The sequence below is a fragment of the Letharia lupina genome, assembly GCF_014066315.1.
Source record: "Letharia lupina isolate WasteWater1 chromosome Unknown contig_7, whole genome shotgun sequence".
In the NCBI taxonomy this organism is placed as follows: domain Eukaryota; kingdom Fungi; phylum Ascomycota; class Lecanoromycetes; order Lecanorales; family Parmeliaceae; genus Letharia; species Letharia lupina.
In genome coordinates, this window is record NW_023502976.1 from 502,701 (window position 1) to 525,053 (window position 22,353).

Here is a 22,353-nt window from a genome sequence, read left to right on the forward strand (position 1 = left end):
AGCAGCTATCTCCCTCTATTCTTTGTTCTAAATCTATCCCAACAGCACAGCCGGACTGGGCACTTTGGAACTTCCCAACTGCGTAATTCTTCCGAGCGGAACCGTATTCATGCATGCGCTGCGCTCGTGTCGAGCGCCCTGAATCAGTGAACACGAGCGCGAATCATTGTACGCGCCCACTTGAAGTCCTCATGCGAGCAAGGCCTCTGTCTCTGTCTCGCATATGACCCAACAATCTCTTTGCGGTAGATAGTCAACGGCTGTTCTGCTCTGTTCCCTGGGCCTTGAATGGAGAAGAGGACATACTGGTAAAGCCGCACAATTCGAACATAGTTGGCCTGCCTGATGAAAAAGCAACACAGCCCTGATCTCGCATCCCTTGACCCCTAGGTTCAGCCTTCTCCGTCGTAGAGGACACCCATCAATCTCCGTAGGCCTCATCCTCCTCCGTCTCTTTCGCCATCCGGCCCTCTTCCCTCCTAACCCTCTTCTCCACCTCCACAACTCTCCCCTCCCACTCGGTCCAGCAGTCGCTTTCTCCCAGCACACCCAGCTCATACCACCTCTGGATCGCCCTCGCACTTCTCTTTCTCAAACCTGCCATATCCCTTGCCTGTTCATTTTGTAAATGCTCCAGCTTCGATAGCCGTGGTTGTAACGCGACCAATGAAGCAGAAGCTGCGGCCGGAGGGATTGGCAGGTCTTTGATGGCGTTGAGACGTGAGGCAGTGGTCTGGTAGGAAGGAGCGCAGGAGTTGACGATTGCTAGTATTTCCGGTGTAGACAGGGTCGTGGGGACGTCGGTGGTTGTCGGGTGGAAGAAATCAGGATGCGAAGCATCTTTTCATTGTTCCTTATTAGCTGAGAAGTCTGATTGAAGGAGGGACACGGACGAAGCTTGAGTAAATCTCGTACAACCGGCGATCTCGAAGAGAGCTTGCCCAGGTTGTTTTCCAGTCGAGCCAGTCGAGCCTGAACTGTGTCGTCCCGCCCTTGCGCTGCTACTTGCTTAAGGGTATCCTCCACTTCTTCGCTGCCGCTGAGATACCAGTGAACCTTCTGTAGGCGGGCTTCGAGAGAATCGAGGGTAGCAAGAGCGGTCTTGATAGCAGTATCGCTCATTCTGAACTCAGAGACTTGGCGGTTATTAACATGGGTGAAAGAATGCACATGCTATTCCGGCTGAAGGTAAACAATATCGAAGACCAGTACTCTAGACCGCATGGACACTAGACTAACGTTTAGCGCTCCCGGTTTAGAGAAGCAACGCCGGGACCAAGACTCTTTACCTCTCATATTGCTAAGCAATAGATGGTAAAAGACCATTCACATGAACCAATCTCTGCCATAAGAGACTGTCGCACCTGAGCATCATGCTTTGGCACAAAGTGGATTTTTTTTGGAAGAGTGACTGTCTGCTTGAGGGAACATGCTGTAGACGGTTGTTCTGTGTCTGTGTCTGAGTCTTGAGCAGTATATCCATCCGCTTGTAATCACAGGCTTCCCATGATGTAGAGGAAATCAAATGGGAAAAATTTCATGTAAGTTTACTCTACTAAGCAACCAAGCTTTCTCTGCAACCTCTTTACGCCGACACACTTCAGTCCTCCTACAGTGTGAACTTTCTGGCGTCATCCCAGTGCAGGATCACTTCGCTGTAGACCTCAGCCAGTTCTCTTTGCAAATACTTCTCTTGTACCTATTATACACTGCGTTTCAGAAGCCTGTTCCCCCAACATAGCAGACTAGAGCATAGCACATCACGATGGCATCAGAATCTTCTGCAGTAGTCACTGACCCCCAAAGCGCGCCTATGCGGGCCTTGTGCGCGAATCCTATCAATGAAGGGTCGACGCCCACCGAATGTGAAACCCCAGCCGTCAAAACACTGTGGCTCATGCCTACTGATGAATTACTGTGGAATTGCGTGCCAGAAGTTGCACTGAGCCAAGCACAAGCTCGATCTTAAGTCCGAATTAAGGAAGGACAATTGGCGGCCTATATGGGACAAGCAAAGTCGACAGCCCGCATTCTTTATAGAAGAAGAGCTCGAATTCGAAGTTTCCACGCGGTAACTATGGGGGAACGTGCCCCGCCTACGGAATCCCGAACCGCGAGAGACACGAGGGCAAGGACGACGACCAAGACCTCGCGCTGTGTCGTGCTTCATCTTGAAAGAGGCATCATTCCTACCCATGCCTGACGTTGACCCAGCAGGCACATTCAACGCTCCAGACGTGCCGTTCGTTGCGCCGACGAAGATCGTGAGGGATTGCGAGACGCCTTGTGAGCGTTACGTGGACAAGTCGGAGACGCTGCGGGGACGGAAATGTCGAAGGTGAATACCGTCGTCGAGGCATGGATGACAAGAGTGAAGAAGCACGCTTTTGAGGAAAGGGGCACAGAGCTTTTAATTAGGAGTTGCGATGGGAGACGATGGGGTGTGAGCGATCTGTGGGGTGGGTGAGGAGGCAATGAGTTTGGAAGCTCGAGGTATACAGGCGCCCGGAGAAACATCAGCCTGTTCCCTAACAGCAAACAAGCTACTCTCAAATCTGGCGCAGAAGATCGTCTTGAGTGAGATCGTGCAATTCACCACATCGGTCACATCACCGAGTCAAGAAGGCGTGTTCCATTAAATGCCAATAGATGGTACAGCCGACACGACACAAGCATGACCTCCCCAGCTCAAACAGAACCATTCCCCCCCCTTTTTATCGTCACATTCGCCACCACGTTATAAACATCAAAACTCAGCTAACGAACGGAAAGTGTACAATCGCCTATGCCCCGACCAGAAAGCGAACCCCCCCCCCAAATGTTCAACAAAAAGGTATATAGACAGGCAAACATGTAAGAAAAATGGTATACCTCATCATTCACGATGCTCCCGCAGACCCTCGGTTCCCGATCCGGTTTCGATGCAATGCGATATCGCAGCGCGCAAAAAGCCTATCAGAACCCCTTTTTACCTGATTCAGATTTCCCCACTCGTCACGCCAAAGATTTCCCATAATTCCCAAAGCCATTGTTGATACGACCGTTTCCGTATCAGCCCATTACGGGTACGTACATCATCTTGATGAGGCCCGAAGCCCTCAAGAACTCATCCTTGTCTACATCCCGTCAGCGAATCCCTCCACCCCGACGGAGGATAATTCCCGTCCACTCACGTTCGGTATTTGCAAAAGTCAGCGTCGTCCTCCAGCGCCTCCGGCTCGTCGCCTGCGCGCTGAGGGGTCCGCGCGTCGTCGCGGTCATGTACTTGGTGTCGACCTCGACGCCGCGCTGGAGCAGCAGGGCCTGGAACTCGACGTTGTAGCTCATGGTGGAGTGCTCGCTTCGGCAGTGCGCTTCGAAGAGCGAGGCGGTGATCCAGGGGTCCTTGATCTCCGCTCCGAGCCGGACGGCCAGCTGGATCTGAGGCTGGCCTTCTTCCGCTGCTTTCTCCCAGAGGTGGACGCAGACGCCTTTGTGTTGTTCTTTGGGGTTCATGATGAGATGACCCGTCTCGACGAGGAGTAGTTTCGATAGGGGCCGGAAGAATTTGAGGGTCCAGCCCGTCAGGCCATGCATGAATCTCTTCAAGTCATGATCACAGCCCAATTCAAAGCGAGCTGCTTTGAATGTCTCCACCACGTGGCTAAAATCCGGGGTAGGGTCACTTGCGTTTGGCTTGTACTGCAGCCTGGGTATTGTGGAGACGTAGTGTGAGGTTTGGAGACTTGGGAAATGTATGATGGTCGGCGCACCATTCCTGGTGCTGAAGACCCAATCAAGATCCCTGTAGACGTAATAAATTTCTGTCATATGTGGGCCTTTGGGATTCTTCTTGCTCAAAGCGATTGAGTGATATTGCCGGTCCGGTTCATCAACGTCGAACAGTCGATAAATCCTGATGTCCTGGAAAGCGGATGGTATCTCGACTTTGGTGGTAACCTGCGGTGGCATTTCTGTCGGGAGAAGGATACACTTTTCAAATCTTTGAGCTTCTGAAGCGCTGCCGAATTCCAGATAAATCTTCCGGTTGGGTTCATCTGCTTTGTAGATATACGAGTACTGGTAAGCAAAGTTGCCCAGCTCTTTCCTCCTCAATTGCTCACAGTCTGACCATTTGACCGTTACTTTAGTCCCTTCAACTACTATCTTTATTTGGTCCACTGGCAGCCAATGGGATACGCATTCAGGTTTGGTACTATCTGGAGGAGTGCTGACCACAAGGCGGCGTGTGGTCTTCCAGCATTTGTCGGGCATCGACTCGTAAACTCTCAACCCACAAGAGGAAGCCTTGCTTGATGCCAGAGTCCTGGCTCTCTCAATCCCGGAAACTGCCCCCGGACTGGAATCACCGTAAGTAGACAGGGATGCCTGGTAAATTGCAAGTTCTCCTGAACGCGGTTTGATTTTCTTTAAGGCGGCGAAGAATATCCGTGGCTGGGTAAAGAACCCAACGGCGTCTTCGTGGCTCAAGAACTTGATCTCCGCTTCTTGCGTTGGAAACTTGATCGAGAAGAGCGTAGTGTCGTCACCGGCCTCGTAATCCTCAAGATCTTCAGCCGCCAATTTCCGAGAAAGATTTACAGACCCTCGATGGTTGCATAAAGAGACGAATATGTCGCAATCATCGGCTGCTGTCCACACTAAGAGCATGTATGGAGCACTGGGGGACTTTGATCGATCGTACCTGCTGCCAAGCTGCGCATTGGCGAAGGTTCGGAACAGCACCTTTTCATGTTGCATTCCAGCATTATCTTGATCTATTTCAAACCACCGAAGTGCACTGACGGGGTCGTCCATCGCGGCAGGAATACTCTCTTCGGCCTCTATCGTTTGCTCAAAGCTCTCAAGAAGGTGGAGGTCGTTCTTCAGAAGAGCATTCCCTTCAACGACCTCAAAATTTCGATCGAAATTTCTGTTTTCCAGGAGATCATTATGAAGAGAAGCAGACAGGTCCTTGATCATTTTCCTGACAGAGACATACGAAAGCTCTTCGTCCGCTGCTCCAACAAGGATGACTTCTTCCAATATCCAGGAACTTTTGAGCAGGTCTGTATATGCTTGCTCGGCTGACACGGTACTGTGCCATCGATTTTGGTGTTGTGAAGCGTCCGTTCCCCTTCGTTTGACTTCCTCTGGAGCCAGTATATGGGAAATGATGCGGGACTTCACGAGCCACCAGATCGCCAGCCGAAGCCACCTTTCCACGGAAGTAGGATCTTTGACAGACTCGACGCTATCCCTGAAAAGTTTTTGGACATCCGAAACGACATTGTGCTTCTCTCTGTCCCGCAAAAGTACCAATGGCTGTTTAGTCTTGGTTTGGAGAGGCCCTTGGTCGGGAACTGGGGGCTGTTCCTCTGACAAAGCGTGGCATTCATTTGATGATTTTTCAAAGCTAGGTGCAATGTGACACTCACCTATACCAAGACCGCCCGACTGTACTCGATCATGACAGCTACAGCAGCTGGTCTTGGCCGTAGAAGCACTGTAAGACCGCGATTTGAGCGTTAAGCTCTCCAAGGCTTCTTGTGCATTTGATCCTGTACTACTGTGTGTTCTCTCGCGGAACGGTTGATAGCCAAATTGCACTGCTTTAGGCGATTGAGTTGACAGACTTTCTCTGGGGTTGTTCAGCGTCGCTGAACCTGTAGTTGTTGCCGTGGTCGTCCTCTTGATAGGCGAAACCCCACAGGTACAACCTACGTCAACTTCGGGCTCACGTATCCTTACAGGAGGCTTTTCGTCGTCGTCTATAGGAGTCTGTTTGGTTTCCTCACTCAATTGCTTCCTGAAAATAACTAAGCGAGGTTTTCAATTATTCAGCGGACCAGTCGTCATTTACCTGCCTTTCGACGTCAAGACGATCTGGAGGAGCTGCTGGTGTTCTTTAAATTTCTCTCGAAATTCTTTGATTGCGTCCTGGTCTTTGGCCCAAGAGATGCGCTTAAAGAAAACGCCGCGGTCGCTCCATGCTTTGAGTCGTCAGCGAACCAAGACATGTGTGAAGCTAGCAAAGTCGTATTCACCCAAGTTCTCATACTTTGTTGTCAGGTCTCGGAGCCCGTATAAGGTGCTGAAGCAACGTTCGAGGACAGCTTGCACAGCAACGCTATATGACGGATCACCGCCGTGATCTGTTTGGGATCTGATTCGGTATAAGACTCCTTTGTATATGTCAAGGTCTCGCAGCAATGCTTCAAATTGCTCTGGTGCATCACGTGCGACGACGACGACTCTAGAGTAGAGAGCATATGCAAGCTTCGTCAAAGCTATGGTATCGCCGATTGGGGAATAAGACATTGTGGAACCTTCCGTCGAGATCGGAATCAAATCAGTAATCGTGACAGCCTTGTGGCTGACCGAGCTACTCCAAGAAAAGCGGGTCAAAGGAGGTGGACAATCAGCGCGTATTTGAGGTCGAATGGCAGACGCACTCTGGTGCAGGGGTTAGCCCGACACGTCATCCCTTATCGCGTGTCCGTTCAGGTTGGCCGAGGCCTGCACGAGTGTGGCATCTATCAACGCAAGAAATCAGGCAAAGGGAGTGAGGCGTTCTCAGCCTTTCAATGGCCGCAAGGCAGACACGCAAATCATATCAAAAATAGGGGCATTAAGCGAAAGAGCTGAGCTAGGTGCCTCAGAAGTTGGTCATAGAATGTGACTCTGCGCGCCCGTCGGGATGGTACCAGCTGATGCAGGAAAGGGCGGGGAAGGAATCATTGGTAGCCTTGCGTCTCAGCTTCTGTTTTCATACTAGTAAGTATCGTGCGGGCGGGTAGGGTTTCATGGCGTGCATAAGCCGAAAATTTGGCGACGATGGAAGCCTTGTAGCCTTGCGAGTTGCACAGCCTTGCAATGCAACCTCGAATGCTTTCCTCATGCATTAAATTTTTATATAAGCAGGCTTCTCCCAAACGCTGAGGCTTGGACCTCAGAATCGTGAATCCGTTAGTCTCTCACGGCTTCGTTCTCTTGGAGTCAATCGAGAGTCTGGACATCAGCTTTGCACACATTACAAACACGATCACTTTCTGAGAGTATGGCTACATCAGAAAAGACCGAGAGTGGGTACTTCACCTCAGAGGATGTGGATGCAGCTCCTGCAAACATCAACAGCGTCTTGGTCAATCCCTTCATTGGAATGCGACATGAGAAGATGGACGAGCTCATAGAAGCATTCATAAATAAAACAAAGATCGAAGATATATACCATGAAGTGATACGAAAAGGAGCATTCTTGGCTCAGGACGGTGAGGCATTCGGAGGGCCGCGCACAGATAGCCTTCGTCTCAAGCCAGAAGAGATTGAAGCCCTCAGACGAGAAGACCCCAAGACCGGAAACAAATGGGATCAGCCGTGGATACTATACGCACTGGTCGGTACGTACTTTGGGAGTCCGCTTCGAGTCCTGACATATGTCTTGGGGGGCAGTTACCCTTCAGACATCTTCGAGTCTTGAAACCCTCACAAAAGCAGATGACACTGACACCAAAATAGGATGTTGCTCCCTCGGAGCAGCTGTGCAGGGCTGGGATGAGACCGCAGTGAATGGCGCTCAGTTGGTAAGTTTGCTTCACGGCCTGACTAGTAGTTTGTCCGTATCTCCCGCATCTGGGGCATGATTTGACCACCCTTTGCCTGTCGAGGTCGTCTTGCGATCCATTAGCATCTCGAAGAAGGCGTGCTAATCGAGGATTTGTAGTTTTATTCGTACGCATTCGGAATAGGACCCAAAGATGGGAAAGATACAGGGAAGGACGCAGGCCTCAGGGGCCTTGTAAACGCCGCCCCGTACTTATGCTGTGCTGTCCTGGGTTGCTGGCTCACAGAACCTTTGAATCGAGTATTGGGAAGGCGAGGAACAATCTTCGTGACCTGCCTCATCTCCAGCGCGACCTGTGTAGCACAAGCGTTTACATCACAATGGTGGCATCTATTCCTCGCCAGGTTCTGCTTGGGCCTTGGAATTGGACCGAAGAGCGCAACTATTCCGATATATTCTGCTGAATGTGTTCCGGCAAATATAAGAGGTGGGCTTGTCATGATGTGGCAAATGTGGACGTGAGCTCCGCTTCTCTAGTTGCTGGCCATGGATAACCTCCATTGACGTATAACAGGGCATTTGGTATCATGTTGGGATACATAGCCGGCGTCATCTTTCGCAACGTTCTTCAGGGAGATTCAGGCACATGCGACAAACACTTAAGCACGGAGACGCTTCTAAGTCTTCAGTGTAGCTTGAACTGGAGGTTGATGCTCGCCTCTCCCATGCTACTACCTCTCATAGCGGCTGCCTACGTCTTCACCCTCCCGGAGTCACCGCGATGGCTGCTCCTCAAGGCTCGGCAGGGAAAGACTGCCTATTACGAAAAGGCTTTCCGCTCCCTTTGCAGACTCCGTCATTCCCGGCTCCAGGCCGCACGGGACCTCTTTCTTATGCATCATCTCCTCGACGGCGAAGAAAAGATCAAGCAAAACCGTAATCGATTTGTGGAATTATGGAGTGTTGACCGCAATCGCAGAGCTCTGGTGGCATCTTTGACCGTCATGTTCCTGCAACAGATCTGTGGAGTGAACGTCATGGCCTTCTATTCATCCGAGATTCTGAGTCCTGTACTTGGCGACAAAGCTGGCCTTCTGGCTTCGATGGGGTTCGGAATCCTGAATTTCTTGTTTGCTCTGCCGGCGGTATACACAATAGATACTTTCGGACGCAGGAATCTGCTTCTTTGCACGTACCCATTCTTGGCTTTCTTCCAGCTTCTGACTGCCATGGGATTTTTGCTTCCATCTGGGAGTCACAGCCGAACGGGGCTAGTGTTGACCGGGATGTACCTCTTCAGCGTTTTCTACAGCCCAGGGCAAGGTCCCGTACCATTCGTGTACTCTGCCGAATCAATGCCATTGTACGTCAGAGATCTAGGTATGTCAATGGCCACCGCGACTCTTTGGTTTTTCAACTTCCTACTGGCCGTCACATTCCCGAGGTTCCAGTATTCCTTTGGCAACACGGGTGCTTTTGGCTATTATGCAGCTTGGTGTGTTGTAGGATGGTTCATGATATTATTTCTTGTGCCCGAGACGAAGAATTTGACTCTCGAACAATTGGACGCACGATTCAACATTCCGACCAAGACGCATGCACGCTGGGCTGTGAAAGAGGTGGTCTTTGTCGTCGAGCACTATCTCCTTGGGCGGAAAGGGGCAAGCAGACCAGTCCTGAGTGTGCCGACGGAAAGTGAGGCCGAAATGGACAAGCGCAGGCTTCCACCGCGAAAATTGTCGATGGAAATCGAACAACGAGAGATTCCGGATACCGAGGCTTGATGTGTATAGGTGTCGGCTGTTAGTAGCGAGGGAGATCCCCAACGCTAATGTGTTAATAGACAAGTAGATGTCTATTTGATAGGGGCGCATCTTCCAGTAGCTGTTTGTAGATCCGCCATCATACCCCACGGCGCAAGACATGCCGAGGCCCCAGTATCATCAGACGGGGCTCAACGCGGAGGCGAGATCTTCTGGGTAGGTGGTCAGGTATGGGCTGAATATATAAGGCGATAGCTGCTGCTTTCTTCCAAACATCATCTGCAATTCAAGCTCTGCCGCAAACATGCTTATCCTTTCAAGCATCGCTCTCGCAGTCTTTGCTATCTCTCCAGCATCTGCATCAATCACGTGTCTGAAAGTTGGGGCGGCAGCCACCGCTAGATGGACAAATGCCGCCGACCAGAATTGTACTTGGACCGGGATTGTGGGATCGAATTTTGGCATTGATCCAGTGAATATGGGAAAGTAGGTGCAAAAACCGCTGAAGAGTGAGAAGTTTTCCTTGCTAACGTCAGCCGTGCTGTCGAATAGCTATGCATGTAATGGACGGTAGAGGCATCCGCCCTGTGTCTGGAGAGCGTATTGACTCACTGACATGTAATCAGATGCGGTGCTGACTGCACGGGAGCGGCTCTCGGGAACGTATAGTAAGCCACTTGCAGTCTATCGAATTAAAGACTGGATTTTGCTAAAGCTGATGTTGTGCCATGAAGTACCCAGGATTGTTTTTCCCACGATATCTGCTCTTTCTTCAACAACGCCGCTGGTGGAGCAAGGTGAGATGCACTTAGATGATCGAAGATTGTTTGGAGGAAATAGGTACTGATCATACGCTGCTGGTAGTGATCCAAACTGTGGCGGCGCATTCGATGCAGCTGTTGACGATACGGCTTTTGGATTTGCGTATGGTTGTTCACAGACCAACCCAACAAATCCCGTAGTAGCGCCGACGATCATGCCGGCATGCGGCTGATCGATTGAAGGTGTTGCCTGTCAGAATGTCTTACAGGAGGCGTGCCTGCAAACACGCACACCGTGTTGGGGTATTAGGTTGAAAACCATCAGGTTTGGGGGGTCCGGATTTATGAAGCGAATACTCCGTTGTACTCCAGCGGTTCTCCATGTTCAGCTTATGCTACTTTTGTAATGCTTGTCTCCTCGATATATGAGTGAGCTTTTTGAAGCTATCAAGCGATAGGAGCTTTTAACTCTCTTTCGAACGCAATGCAAGAACCCTGATTGAATTGACTCAGAGGACGTCCATATCGTCTTCCACTTCTGCAAAACCTCGCCTATGCTGGATCAAGGACCCTTGAAACAGCCATATGCTGCCCCAACTTAAAGTACAAACTTTCTCTTGTGCTCCTTCAGCCGATTAGCCCTCCCATAATATATTCTTAACGCCACACAAACTACCGAGATTGCCAACATGAACCCAGCATTGATCCAGTTACCACTCTTATACCCGTTCTTGGCCTCTCCAGCCGGGAAGATCCATGTACCCAAGATCAGGCCAGCTCCACCACCGATAGAGACGTTGAGGGCGACAGCAAGGTCCGTCGAAGCGGTCGTATGGGTGTTTGATGCAAGGAAGGAGAGCAGAGAGGGAACGGGTGAAAAGACGAATGTAGTGGAGATGACGAGGCAGATGTAGCGGGCCTATGGCATTGTCAGCGAGTAGTAATAGGTGGATGCTGGCGAAGGGAAGATAGGTGGACTCGGAAAGATAGGAGCCTTCCCCACATGGTAAGATCACTTACCACGTAAGCGTCAGGCGAGAGAGTTGCAGAGGCAATAAATCCTGCCGCACAGAAGAGAGCACATACTGCTGCGTGGAGGGAACGACTATGAATAAGCGTGTTGTGAGTAAGAGGTCCATCATCAAGAAATGGCGATGCCAGGTACGATTGGAGTTTCCACTCACGAATTGAACCGGTCTGCAGACCAGGACACAACGAGCGACACAACGTACGCAACAGCGTAAGGCGGAATTGTCATTAATTCTGCAGACAGTGACGTGTAGCCGAGACCAGCGACTCTTGTTGGTGCGAAGAGTGAAAGGCTGGAAAATGGTGTCGAGATGAGAAAATAGAGCTTCAAAAGGCTGGATTGGCTACCATAGACATTGAATTAACAGTGGTATAGGACGAAACTTACCAAGGAGTAAAAATATAGCCGCCACTCCGTCAAAGTCTCCTTCGCATCAACCCATGTTATAGCCATGTCGTCCGCGCTCGAGCCACAGAACCTCACTCTTTCTCTTGCCAACTCCTTTTCCTCGTCAGTAAGCCACCGAGCCGATTCTGGATAATCTGGCAGTATAAGCAGGACGACAAGACCCGCTGCGCATGCGGGTATGCCTTCCAGTATGACAAGCCATTGCCATACCGACAGTCCGTTAATGCCATTCATTCGTCCAACACCATACGCAATGGCACCTCCGAAGGCACCGGCTAGGGCGGCAGAGGGTAGGAAAAAAGCGATGCGTAGAGAGCGTTCCTCAGATCGATACCAAAATGTCAGGTAAAATTCCACACCAGGATAGAGACCTTTGTTGGAAGTAGGTCAGCTTTGCGGCCATCACATGAGTCGTGTAGTCGAACAAGGAGTGCTCACCAGCTTCAAATACACCGAGAAGAAACCTTACGCCTGAAAGCGAGGCGGCGATTTTTACACCACCAATACTCATAGTGGTAACTCCCCAAGAGAACATTAGGAAAGCGATCCATCGCTTAATACCCCATATTAGCGGATCCTCTCTTGCATGCATGTAGAAAGCATCAGGCGGAGAACGGCAGGAAGATTATGCGAACGGTCATACATTGGGGCTCAGCTTCTTCAGCAGATAATTTGACGGCACTTCAAACAGAGCGTAGCTGGTATAGAACGACGTCAACGCGACGCTAGTAACATTCGCACGGCATTAGCAATTGGAACACGATTCGACTCTGCTTATATTAGATAAGGGGGATCCGGATGGCCTTCCTATACTGATAGGAACTCGTGCCTGTTTTCTGCAATAGATCGTCGCCGGTCTCACTGTTCAAGATTCTGGCATTACCTGCAGCACATCAGCGCGGAGACTCAGCAATCGATGGGAAATTTGTCAGACGTAAGGAAATTATGAGAGAATGCGAAAGTCTGCTCTATACCAATATTCGACCGGTCCAGAAAACATAGTAGGTAGACCACGGCACATAGTGGAATTATCCTCCAGTCCTGCTTCCGAACTAAGGATTTGTCTTCCACCGATCCACTTCCCGTATACATATCAAAAGAAGAATTGCTGTTGCCAGGGCCGCCCTCGGGAGCCTGTGATACATCAGTCTCAAGACTGTTGGTCATATGATTCACGAAGCTCATGTGCAGGGATCTTATGATGCCATACCATCTTTGAAGTGTCCATATCACCCATCTCGGCGAGTGCTTTTATATCAAATCCGCAAAATTGTTCAAATGCAATAAAATAGACTTGAGGATAAAGACACCACCACAGTGAATGCCGGAGAATAGCGTCTTTATATCATCAACATCACCGGTATTCAGGATGTCGTATAGTCTATCATTCTTGGGTGGGAGTGGTTCGATCTATTGGTTAGTTACATTTTCAGCCGAGCATGTGCGCGCCACAAGTCTGAATACTTGCAACACTCCAATATGCCAAAGAAAGATGCCCGCCTCGCACGACGAAAGCCTACTCCGTAAACCATTCAATAGCAGATTGCGAGATGAAACGCGATCGATTCTCTGACCTCTGATATCGGCGAATAGTTCCTCCATCAACTGTCTTTGAGAAACCCCAAGGCGGCGAGTTCCCAATGGAATACAGAGCCTACAGATTGCGACACTCCCCACTAGAATTTTCACCGATAGCCTCGGATATGTAGAGTAGAAGGCCCTAAAGGAGTCGCTCCCATCTTCGTAAGGTTTTGCAACAGATTGCGACCTCTTGGCTCGATCTCCTTCAGAAGGATCTTCAAAGCGGAGTTGTCATCAAATAGGACTGCATTGTCTCCATACTATATGGCGGAGGCTTCTTGAAGTACCAGCGGGCAATTTCCTGCACCAGTCCATTCGAACTGGCGGATAGCGATGGCGATAGTAACTATAGCCACCTGCCTGATTAACACCCTCTCATATGTCAATTTGCGAGTCTCTGCCGGCAAGAGATGAAGCTTCCGGGAACGCGTGCCTCTATTGATTCGTTGCCCCAGAAGGATTGAGACCAAAATTGGTCTTACACACACAAACACACAAAAGGGAGAGAAAAGGAGAGACATGTAGCGATGAGCTGGAGGGTAAAGCCGCAAGTCTTCCGCTAGCCTTATATCTCTTGGCACCTTTCAATCAACAATGTCTGCCTCGTCTGCCGTTTACTGTTGCACGCACTGTACATTTTCACCTCAGAACCCGACTTAGCATCAGATATGGAAGGGATAAGATAGTATTCATAAAGGCGCAGATGCCTCGATATCCATCTACTCCTGCGCACCCTCGCATAGCTTCCTCTGCCGCCGTTCTAGAGCAACAATGAGGCTGGCCCTGCGCTTCGCCCTGAGTGCCTCCGTCTTCCTGATCATCCTACTTCTAATCGTCAAAATAAAACTCGAGGACGTCTGGGACCAATATGGCGTCTCGAATTACATCGCTCACTCGTGGAAGAATACATTCCAGCATGGCCCCGTGCAGAACATACCAACGTTCGACGGCGAGGCCAGCCATAAGGTCGTCATCATGGCCAAGATGGAAAAGGAGAATACGGACTGGGTAGCAGAGAATTTGCCAGAGTATGCCCTGCTCCACCTCATCTCCAGCCTTACTTTGCTAACAAATAGTACAGCTGGCAGGCGGCGATTTACACCGTCAACCCCTCCCCCAACACCACGGATACTACCCTCACGACCCCAATGAACAAAGGCAGAGAGTCCATGGCCTACCTCTCCTACGTAATCGACAACTACGCCAACCTCCCTTCGACCCTCGTATTCCTCCACTCCCACCGCTCAGGCTTCTTCTCGGCCTGGCACACCGACACACCTCTCCACGACAACGTCGACGCCCTACGATCTCTTCAAATACCCTTTGTACAAAAAAACGGCTACGTGAATCTGCGCTGCAACTGGAACCCGGGGTGTCTGGAAGCACATAGACACAACGCGCATGTTACTCCGGAAGTGTGGAAAGACGTGTTTGCGGGGACGAGTAAAGAGGAGAAGGCGCCATCGAATACGAATGGGCAGGCGCCGACGTTGGTAGGGGCTGCGTGCTGTGCGCAGTTCGCGGTGTCGAAGGATCAGGTACTAGCGAGGCCTTTGAGTGATTATGAACGGTTCAGGGAATGGATCATAGATACGGAGAAGAGTGATGCCAAGAGCGGAAGGGTGCTGGAATTTCTATGGCATGTGATTTTTGGGAAGGATGCTGTGTAGTAGGTCCCGCTTCTCCTTTCGCATGGTGGTTGGATGAGGGAAGCAAAGGAAGTCGATTTGCTAATTCAGACCTCGCAGCTGTCCTGCCGAAGAGAAATGCTACTGCGATGTCTACGGTCATTGCTAGAAAATGGTTGGAGTTCGATCTGGATTAAGATACCCATACTCTGTTAGATGAATGAAACCATAATCGTTTCACTCTGCCCCAATTGCAAGACTCAGCGCTTTGTGGAGACTAGAGGCCTCTCGCCCAATGCTTTGAAAGCACAAGGCCGGGATATGCAGATCATTCGACACCACATGAGGAACCATAATCATCGTTGGCTACTCTTTTGCTTCTGGGTATCATACACGCCTAGCGTTTATCTCTTTTTTTGATCTCATTTCACTGCATTCCAAAGCGAGATTCTTCAATGTTCATGTAGTGACATTCTTCGTCAATACCACAGCCTTTACAGCAACACACTCATCATTTCTGCTCGAGGAATTCTTCCACTCGCTCCAGCAAATCGGCCTTCTTGCCGCTAACACTTATACTCTTTCCATGCAGCCAAGCTTTCAGTTGCGATACTGTCATCTAGAAAGAGTGGCACAAGTTAGCTTTTCTGGTGGGAAATCTCCGCAACTGAGTGCATACCTTCTTGTGCTCTTGTTTCATATAAGCATGCTGCATCTGTGCGTCGGTAGGACCGTCATCGGGTGTAGCAGTTTTCGCTTTCTTGCTTCGGTCCGGAATATCATCTTTCCCAGAAGGTGCGGGGCGTTTCGCTGGAACAGAGGTCGTTGTTTCATTATCCTTTCGCCACTCCTCGTATTCCTTGTGGAGCTCGTGACCCCAGTCGATGACATAAGGCCCAGCTCGCTTGTCGATTTGTTTATACTTTGGGACTGTCTTATCTTCTGGCTTCTCCGGAAGGTCTTCTTCCAAAGCCATGGCTTGCAATATTCGGTAATGCCATTGCAGAGCAGGATTGGGATACTTTCGAGGGTCGTACATGGCTTTGGGAAGTTGCAGCTGCTGAACCACCTCCCTCATGCGATCTATGAGTCCTTCAGGTGCGCGAATGAGGTTCGTCTCCGGATTCTGCCTGATATCGTCTGCAAACGGCAAAGGTGTGAGCCACATGCCAGGTGGAATTATTTGGGCGCCATTTTCATCTAGCTTTTCTGCTCCTGGGAGAACAGCAGCAATCACGGGCGTAGCATTTTTCCTCGCGACGAACCAAGCTATCCCAATTTTCTGGTCTTTCAAAAGCTTTTGCTGCAACGCGGAGAAAACACGCGTTGAACCGACATAGTCATCTTCCGAAGGATAGATGAATGTGGAATGCCTGATGTTGGCCCAAATAGGTAGCATTGACAGAGGCTTGAAACCTATGATCCGGATTCCTGGATCGCCAAAGTGACGAAGACTTGATACTTCTTCCGGAGTGAACGTGATCTGCTCTCCGCCGAATTTGTACGCTTTCTTGATCTCTAATTTCTCTACTGTTCTGGCGGTATCATCGGCCATTTGAGTTGTCACTCCAGTAGCAATTTGTGGCTTCTCGCCCTCAAGCCAGACGTAGCAGCTGCGTTTAGGTTCTTGGCGTTTGAAGATGATGTACCCTTTTACGGAGATCCTGAAACCGGGGCCTATCTCAAAAGGTATTGAAGAGAACAAAGCTCTCTTCGCGACGGCTTTGGAGTTGATGGACGAGAGGAGTGATGTCAGTAGAGAGATACCATCGCTTGTTAGCGATGGAGCGACTCCGCCAGAAACAGGTGCAGGAGCTTCTGGGTCTGTTGGTGAAGCATTATAAATGATGTCCTGCACCAATTCAGTTTCGGCAGGAAGCATATAAAGACTGGGCGCATACATCGTAGAATCTCGACCTATCAAATGCATGATCTGGCTTAGAAATGGGAAACAGCTCGATAATGACGCCCAGGTCATACAAGTCTTTGGCTCGGACTGCTGCTGAAGACTTTAGCGCCTTGTCCTTCGCATGTGGGTCATCGTTATCCGTGACGATGAAAAGCCGCCTCGATGTGAAATTGGGTGCCTTGGTAGTGAAAATCTGATTTGCACAGAACAAGACGTTGGCCATGGAGACTGGTTCTGTAGACGGTACGAGAAGCTTTTTCGACTCCTCGTCGTCTTCGACTAGATCTTTCAGAGCCTTAACATCACCTGCGGCAGGGATATCAAGGTCCGTGAGAAGGTAGCAGTTCGGGTAACCTAGCCCTCCACGAGCGTCTTCTTCGTCTTGGAATTTGGTTTCTTCCGTGCCGTAAAGGAGAACACCCATCATATCGTTCGGATTAGAGATGATGCGCTGTTGCATTAATGCATACGCGCACTTCACTGCTGCTAAAGTAGGAGTATCTCGTTCCTGCTTCTTCGCATCCGTTGGAGGTGGGGCCGTAAGCATTGATGGGCTGACTTCGATCACGAAAAGCACAGCATCTTTAGCGGACTTGTAGGTCTACAAAATATGAGACAAGATCTATATTATGAGCCAACCAATGATATTACTTACGGCCTCATCGACTTCTTCCTCCTCATCCTCTTCGTCGCCAGGAGGCTTCCATTTGTTCTCCTCTGCCATGCTGCATCAATTTTCTGAGCTTTACTCAGCTACACACACCCTCATCGATGAGAAAATTGTATGTTCGTAAGCAAAGTTAATGGTCGAAGGGCTGAGAAATGGATATGTTGAAGTCAAGGCAGACGCGACTAGCGCGAACCACTTTACGCCGTTGCACGTGACGAGATATTTCTCGGCGTCATCAAGAGCGACTTGAGGATCCACCACAATCAGAGTAACTCTATTTTCCAGGTTGCATGGGTCTCCATGATTGCCGGAGATTGCTTTAATCCAACACCTGCAGTGTTCACACAGTATGGCGCTCCGGAATCCAATGTCCCAGCTCTACAAGCATGTCTCGACGTCTTGTATACCAAAAGTCGCCGCCACATGCACACAGCATGCAACGTCAAAACATCCACGATGCCAAATGCGATCAATGGCAACGGTCGTCCCCCCAGTCACCCAAGACGCGACGTCGTCCAAGGGTCCTACAGCAATGGTCTTCATGAACATGGGCGGCCCCTCCACAACAGACGAAGTTGGCGACTTCCTGAGCAGGTTATTCGTAAGCCGGATAATCACCACCTGAGACTCTTTGTACTCCTCAAAGGATTTATGGCTGACTCCCGAATCCACAGGCAGATGCAGACCTCATCCCACTCGGCCGTCTCCAATCTTATATCGGGCCTCTCATTTCCAGCCGCCGTACTCCCAAAATCAAGAAGCAATATGCAGCCATAGGTGGCGGCTCTCCGATACGCAAATGGTCCGAATACCAATCCTCCGAGATGTGCAAGCTACTAGACCAAATCTCTCCGGAAACCGCACCTCATAAACCCTACGTCGCATTTCGCTACGCCAACCCATTGACGGAGGAGATGTACACGAATTTGCTGAAAGACGGCTTCGGAGGCGGTAAAGGAGGACGCGCAGTAGCCTTCACACAATACCCGCAGTACTCGTGCTCGACAACTGGAAGCTCACTGAACGAGTTGTGGAAGTGGCGAAATCGATTAGAAGGAAAAGGCGCCACCGGTTTGGACTCAGCGGGCTCAATAACATGGAGTGTCATAGACCGATGGCCTGTCCACCCAGGTCTCGTGGAAGCTTTTGCACAGAATGTGGAGACGCAACTGGCCACATACCCTGAGGAGTCTCGGAAAGATGTGGTTCTGCTGTTCTCCGCGCACAGCTTACCCATGAGCGTCGTCAATAGAGGCGACACTTATCCTGCCGAAGTCGGCGCTACGGTCTACGCTGTAATGCAAAGGCTAGGCTTCAGCAATCCATACCGTTTATGCTGGCAATCGCAGGTTGGGCCGTCCGCGTGGCTGGGCGCGCAGACAAGTGATACGGTGCAACAATATGTGAAGAAAGGGCAGACGGATCTTATTCTCATACCCATTGCGTTCACGAGCGATCATATCGAAACGCTGTTCGAACTTGATCAGGAGGTTATACATGAGGCAGGACACCCGGGGGTCAAGCGGGCAGAAAGTCTGAATGATAGCAGGGTGTTTATTGAAGCTTTGGCGGATGTTGCAGTCAACCATCTGAGGAGTGGGGAGAGTTGCTCGAGGCAGATGGGGCTACGGTGCCAGGGTTGCAAAAGCGAACGGTGTCTGTGAGTACAAACCCCCTGAGCGTTCTCCACTACTTACTGACCTTTAACCAGGGAGCAGAAGAAGTTCTTCGTTAGTCAGGAAAACCTGCTTTCGGTCAGATAATGGAAAATCAATAGCTAAAAGTTGTTACGATTCATGACGGTCTCACCTACTAGAATTGTTTTCTTGTCTATATACAGCGCTGTGCTTGTAGGTAGAATGCCTTAACCATCCTCCTCGCCGCCCTCTTCATCTTCCTCTGACACTTCCTCGCCAGCCTCCTTTGCTTTTTCTCTTCTCTTCCTCGCTCTCTCCCGCTTTCTGTCCAGAATCTTCTTTAAATTCTTCGCCCCATTGAAAACCCCACCAGTCCCAGCCCCACAAGCCGCGCAACTCGGATTCTTCCTATACCTCTGCAGCGCGCACGCTTCGCAGAAGTAGTGCCCACATTTCGTAACAATCGGATTCGTATAAGCCTTCTTGCATATGATACACGCGAACGGTATCCCCTCCAATGCCGCATCTTCTTCTTCCGAGTCCTCTGCCTCTGCAAGGCTCTTCACTGCTTTCCCACCTTTTTTGCCCTTGTCTCCGACTTTCTCCCAGTCCTTGTCAAGCTCCCAGCCTTGCTTGTAGTCTTCTCTTGCGTGTAAGAATTTGCAACTGTCCCCGAAGCCGCACCAACCGGTCTGCTTGTAGTCTTTGCACACATCGGGCGCGAAGTCTGTGACCGTAATTGTGCGTATATTGGTAGGAGCCTTTACTGGCCCCACGGTGCGCGTAGGAGCGTTTGGGTTTTTCTGGATGAAGGATTGGTAGCCGGCGGCGCCTTTGTAGGTTCCATCATTCGTCGGCTCAGCCTCTCTGTCTGGTTTTACGTGCCCGTTTCGAGTTGTGCCGAGTAGAGATTTCGCATCAGGTGTAGACTCATCGAACCAATTCGAGGTCTTTGTCGCATCGTTCGTTTCCGATATCTGGGCGGAACGGTCGGCGGCGAATTTGGTGGCGGAGAGGTCTTCTGTGCCCTTCTTAGGTGCGTTGTGTGAACTTGCGGTAACGATGGCGGTCTTCTTGCGCCGCTTGACCCTTCGTCCCTCATCCTCTTTGGAGGTGTAGCCAGATTCGGAGTCAGATGCTGCTGGAGGTGGTGTTGCAGGGCGTTTGCGGATGTTCTTTGCGCCGCGCTTCTTAAACAGAGGTTGGGTATCTGTGGGTGTCCGCTCTTGAAGTACGGTAGTGTCCATAATTGGGGGGCCTGTTGCTTTCTTGGGATATTGAGAGCAAGATGGCTCCAGAGACTAGTGGGCGGAAAATGGTACAGCTCGGGCGCATATTCTATTTGTAAGCAACGCTTTTCGGTCCTCAGAAAGTGATGGATGGTACCCTGAGCACACAGTCCGATGACGTTTGTATCGTCAGTTTCACTAATGATAACTGATGCATTGCAAATTCTCCAGAAATGAGCAACGGACGGTTCTGAGACCGAGAGACAGGATATTTTGATAGGGCTGACTCAGTCAACGCTAATCATGGGTCTAATGCACGACATACATGTAAGGTATGCAAAAACAAGACAGGGCTTTTATGAAGAAATCTCATATATTTCTCCATACATGTACACCCCTCGCATCGGTTTAATGTTCGCGATCAAGAGAGTAATATATGCTCGCTGAGAAAGAGGTGGGAGATATCTATTAAAGATGGACTGAAGTCAAGATCTCTTCATACCTCCGTAGAGTATTGTGCATTGCCTCGATTGGTATATCATACCTACTTGTTCTTGCTTGATGAGAAACCCTTCGGTGATATGATCCACGAACATTTACAAAGTTGTATGCATTCCTTAATGTACGTTGAATCTTGCAGGAAAAGACGCGACTACTTTGATAATTAAAGGTATGAAGGATATCATATTCCAGCTCTTGTCAGCCGCCCATGCATCTATTTTCATCTTCGGTCTCAACAACAAGCCATCACAGTGTCCCCATGGTGGACGAGCTCCCCAGCCCCAGTCCTGAAGATCGAAACAATCTCGATGAACGCAACACCGACGAAGACCCTCCCCCCACCGAACTTCCTTCCTTTAACATCTACCTCTCCAAAAAAGGGCGACGCAAGCAACCACTTCCGCACCCAGAACGACTCCTCAAAGCCCTAGCAATGAGCCAACTACATCGAACGCAAAGGTGCCGTCGATATCCGCTGCCCCTATCTCGACGTAGTATTGGCGGTTTTCCCGCTTTGGGCGACTTGTATGCCACACTGATCGTGTTACAATTCCGGTTCGACCGGCGAGACCGTTTTGATCTGTCGATATTGAGCTAGAATCCTAAGGCATGAAAGTCGAAGAGACCAGCCGAGAGGTCTTTGCAATCTCCTCCGATGGGAGAATGGATTTGGTGCCGACGACGTAGCATGATAATATAGCATGAAATATAAATCTACAATCGGGTGGAGCGGCGCCCGTTGGAGATGTAACAACAACAGGGACAATAGGCCGGGAGAATCGCGCTGGTAGGGGTACGAGCGATGAAATGACTGTAATAGGTTTCATTGATATGAAGGGGATGAATTACGTACCGTCAAACTGTATGTCTTGGACTTTGTTGGAGGATAAAACTTCTCAAACAGGGGTCCCTAAGTCGATGTGGATAGCGGTATTGTTAGAATGAAAGGATAAAGGTCCTTTTTAATGTATGGTCAAGATTAACGCTAAGATTGATTTGGAAGTACTCTTACACGAGTGTTCGGGAGGGTACCAAGAGATGATCCCGTGTTGTATCTATCTGAGTTGGGCTTGACGAAAAATTTGCAGAACTACAACGAGAAGAAGTTGGGGCAGTTCGAGTTGGAGAGCGTTTGATAAGTAATATTTGAGAGTTTCTTTAGCGGAGTCATGAAGAATAAGGACAATAGTCTTCTCAATGGCTAATACATGCAAAGAATCAGATTTAACCTCTGAACTTCAAATTTCAAGAACCTGCTCAACTTTGGAGCTTCCCTCGAAGCGGCAGTCACGCTACAAGACTTGACACCATTGCACCTCGCAGCTCGACATGGACACGCAGAAGTTGTCAGGGCTTCGCTCAAGAAGAAGGCCAGGTTTACAAAATGGGTAGGATGGCCATCCAAGTTGCAACGGCGCGAACCATAGAAAATTTTGAGTCGATTCTTGGATCTGTGGCGGACGTTGAAGTGGCAGATAATATGGGTAGAACGGCACTCCATTGGGCTTTTGTTGGTGGTATTGATTATGTTGTTAATCACATTATATGTTTGTCGAGAGACTTGGTGGATCAGGGTGATATTGATCGATGGATTTCTTTGCTCTGGGCGGCGGGGGGCGGCTACACTGGACAGAGAACAGTCTCGTCTAATGCACAAGAGAAAGTCATCAAGCTCTTGTTGGATCGTGGCGCG

The 22,353-nt window shown here is 49.9% G+C and overlaps 9 protein-coding genes across 9 annotated transcripts; 4 read left to right on the forward strand and 5 right to left on the reverse strand.

Annotated features, from left to right (window-relative positions):
* Positions 1-421: 421 nt before the first annotated feature.
* Positions 422-1,122, reverse strand: HO133_009588 (uncharacterized protein; the record flags this gene model as incomplete). The annotated part of the gene is made up of 2 exons (XM_037300449.1): positions 422-840; positions 894-1,122. 2 exons carry the CDS (start codon positions 1,120-1,122, stop codon positions 422-424), a joined length of 648 nt encoding a protein of 215 aa, XP_037154297.1.
* Positions 1,123-3,126: 2,004 nt separating this feature from the next.
* Positions 3,127-6,300, reverse strand: HO133_009589 (uncharacterized protein; the record flags this gene model as incomplete). Its single annotated transcript, XM_037300450.1, has 3 exons — positions 3,127-5,788; positions 5,843-5,972; positions 6,027-6,300. 3 exons carry the CDS (start codon positions 6,298-6,300, stop codon positions 3,127-3,129), a joined length of 3,066 nt encoding a protein of 1,021 aa, XP_037154298.1.
* Positions 6,301-7,039: 739 nt separating this feature from the next.
* Positions 7,040-9,327, forward strand: HO133_009590 (uncharacterized protein; the record flags this gene model as incomplete). The annotated part of the gene is made up of 3 exons (XM_037300451.1): positions 7,040-7,379; positions 7,519-7,562; positions 8,233-9,327. The coding sequence occupies 3 exons, from the start codon at positions 7,040-7,042 to the stop codon at positions 9,325-9,327; spliced, it is 1,479 nt and encodes a 492-aa protein (XP_037154299.1).
* A 283-nt stretch (positions 9,328-9,610) lies between these two features.
* Positions 9,611-10,300, forward strand: HO133_009591 (uncharacterized protein; the record flags this gene model as incomplete). The annotated part of the gene is made up of 5 exons (XM_037300452.1): positions 9,611-9,792; positions 9,859-9,876; positions 9,933-9,974; positions 10,041-10,103; positions 10,171-10,300. The coding sequence occupies 5 exons, from the start codon at positions 9,611-9,613 to the stop codon at positions 10,298-10,300; spliced, it is 435 nt and encodes a 144-aa protein (XP_037154300.1).
* Positions 10,301-10,665: 365 nt separating this feature from the next.
* Positions 10,666-12,742, reverse strand: HO133_009592 (uncharacterized protein; the record flags this gene model as incomplete). Its single annotated transcript, XM_037300453.1, has 6 exons — positions 10,666-10,986; positions 11,485-11,876; positions 11,944-12,024; positions 12,368-12,388; positions 12,480-12,639; positions 12,716-12,742. The coding sequence occupies 6 exons, from the start codon at positions 12,740-12,742 to the stop codon at positions 10,666-10,668; spliced, it is 1,002 nt and encodes a 333-aa protein (XP_037154301.1).
* A 1,115-nt stretch (positions 12,743-13,857) lies between these two features.
* HO133_009593 (uncharacterized protein) lies at positions 13,858-14,883 on the forward strand (the record flags this gene model as incomplete). The annotated part of the gene is made up of 3 exons (XM_037300454.1): positions 13,858-14,114; positions 14,168-14,755; positions 14,835-14,883. The coding sequence occupies 3 exons, from the start codon at positions 13,858-13,860 to the stop codon at positions 14,881-14,883; spliced, it is 894 nt and encodes a 297-aa protein (XP_037154302.1).
* A 342-nt stretch (positions 14,884-15,225) lies between these two features.
* Positions 15,226-17,347, reverse strand: HO133_009594 (uncharacterized protein; the record flags this gene model as incomplete). The annotated part of the gene is made up of 4 exons (XM_037300455.1): positions 15,226-15,333; positions 15,394-16,566; positions 16,616-17,224; positions 17,279-17,347. The coding sequence occupies 4 exons, from the start codon at positions 17,345-17,347 to the stop codon at positions 15,226-15,228; spliced, it is 1,959 nt and encodes a 652-aa protein (XP_037154303.1).
* Positions 17,348-17,765: 418 nt separating this feature from the next.
* On the forward strand, positions 17,766-19,056 carry HO133_009595 (uncharacterized protein; the record flags this gene model as incomplete). The annotated part of the gene is made up of 3 exons (XM_037300456.1): positions 17,766-17,894; positions 17,968-18,953; positions 19,005-19,056. 3 exons carry the CDS (start codon positions 17,766-17,768, stop codon positions 19,054-19,056), a joined length of 1,167 nt encoding a protein of 388 aa, XP_037154304.1.
* A 101-nt stretch (positions 19,057-19,157) lies between these two features.
* On the reverse strand, positions 19,158-20,177 carry HO133_009596 (uncharacterized protein; the record flags this gene model as incomplete). The annotated part of the gene is made up of 1 exon (XM_037300457.1): positions 19,158-20,177. The coding sequence occupies one exon, from the start codon at positions 20,175-20,177 to the stop codon at positions 19,158-19,160; it is 1,020 nt and encodes a 339-aa protein (XP_037154305.1).
* Positions 20,178-22,353: the final 2,176 nt, after the last annotated feature.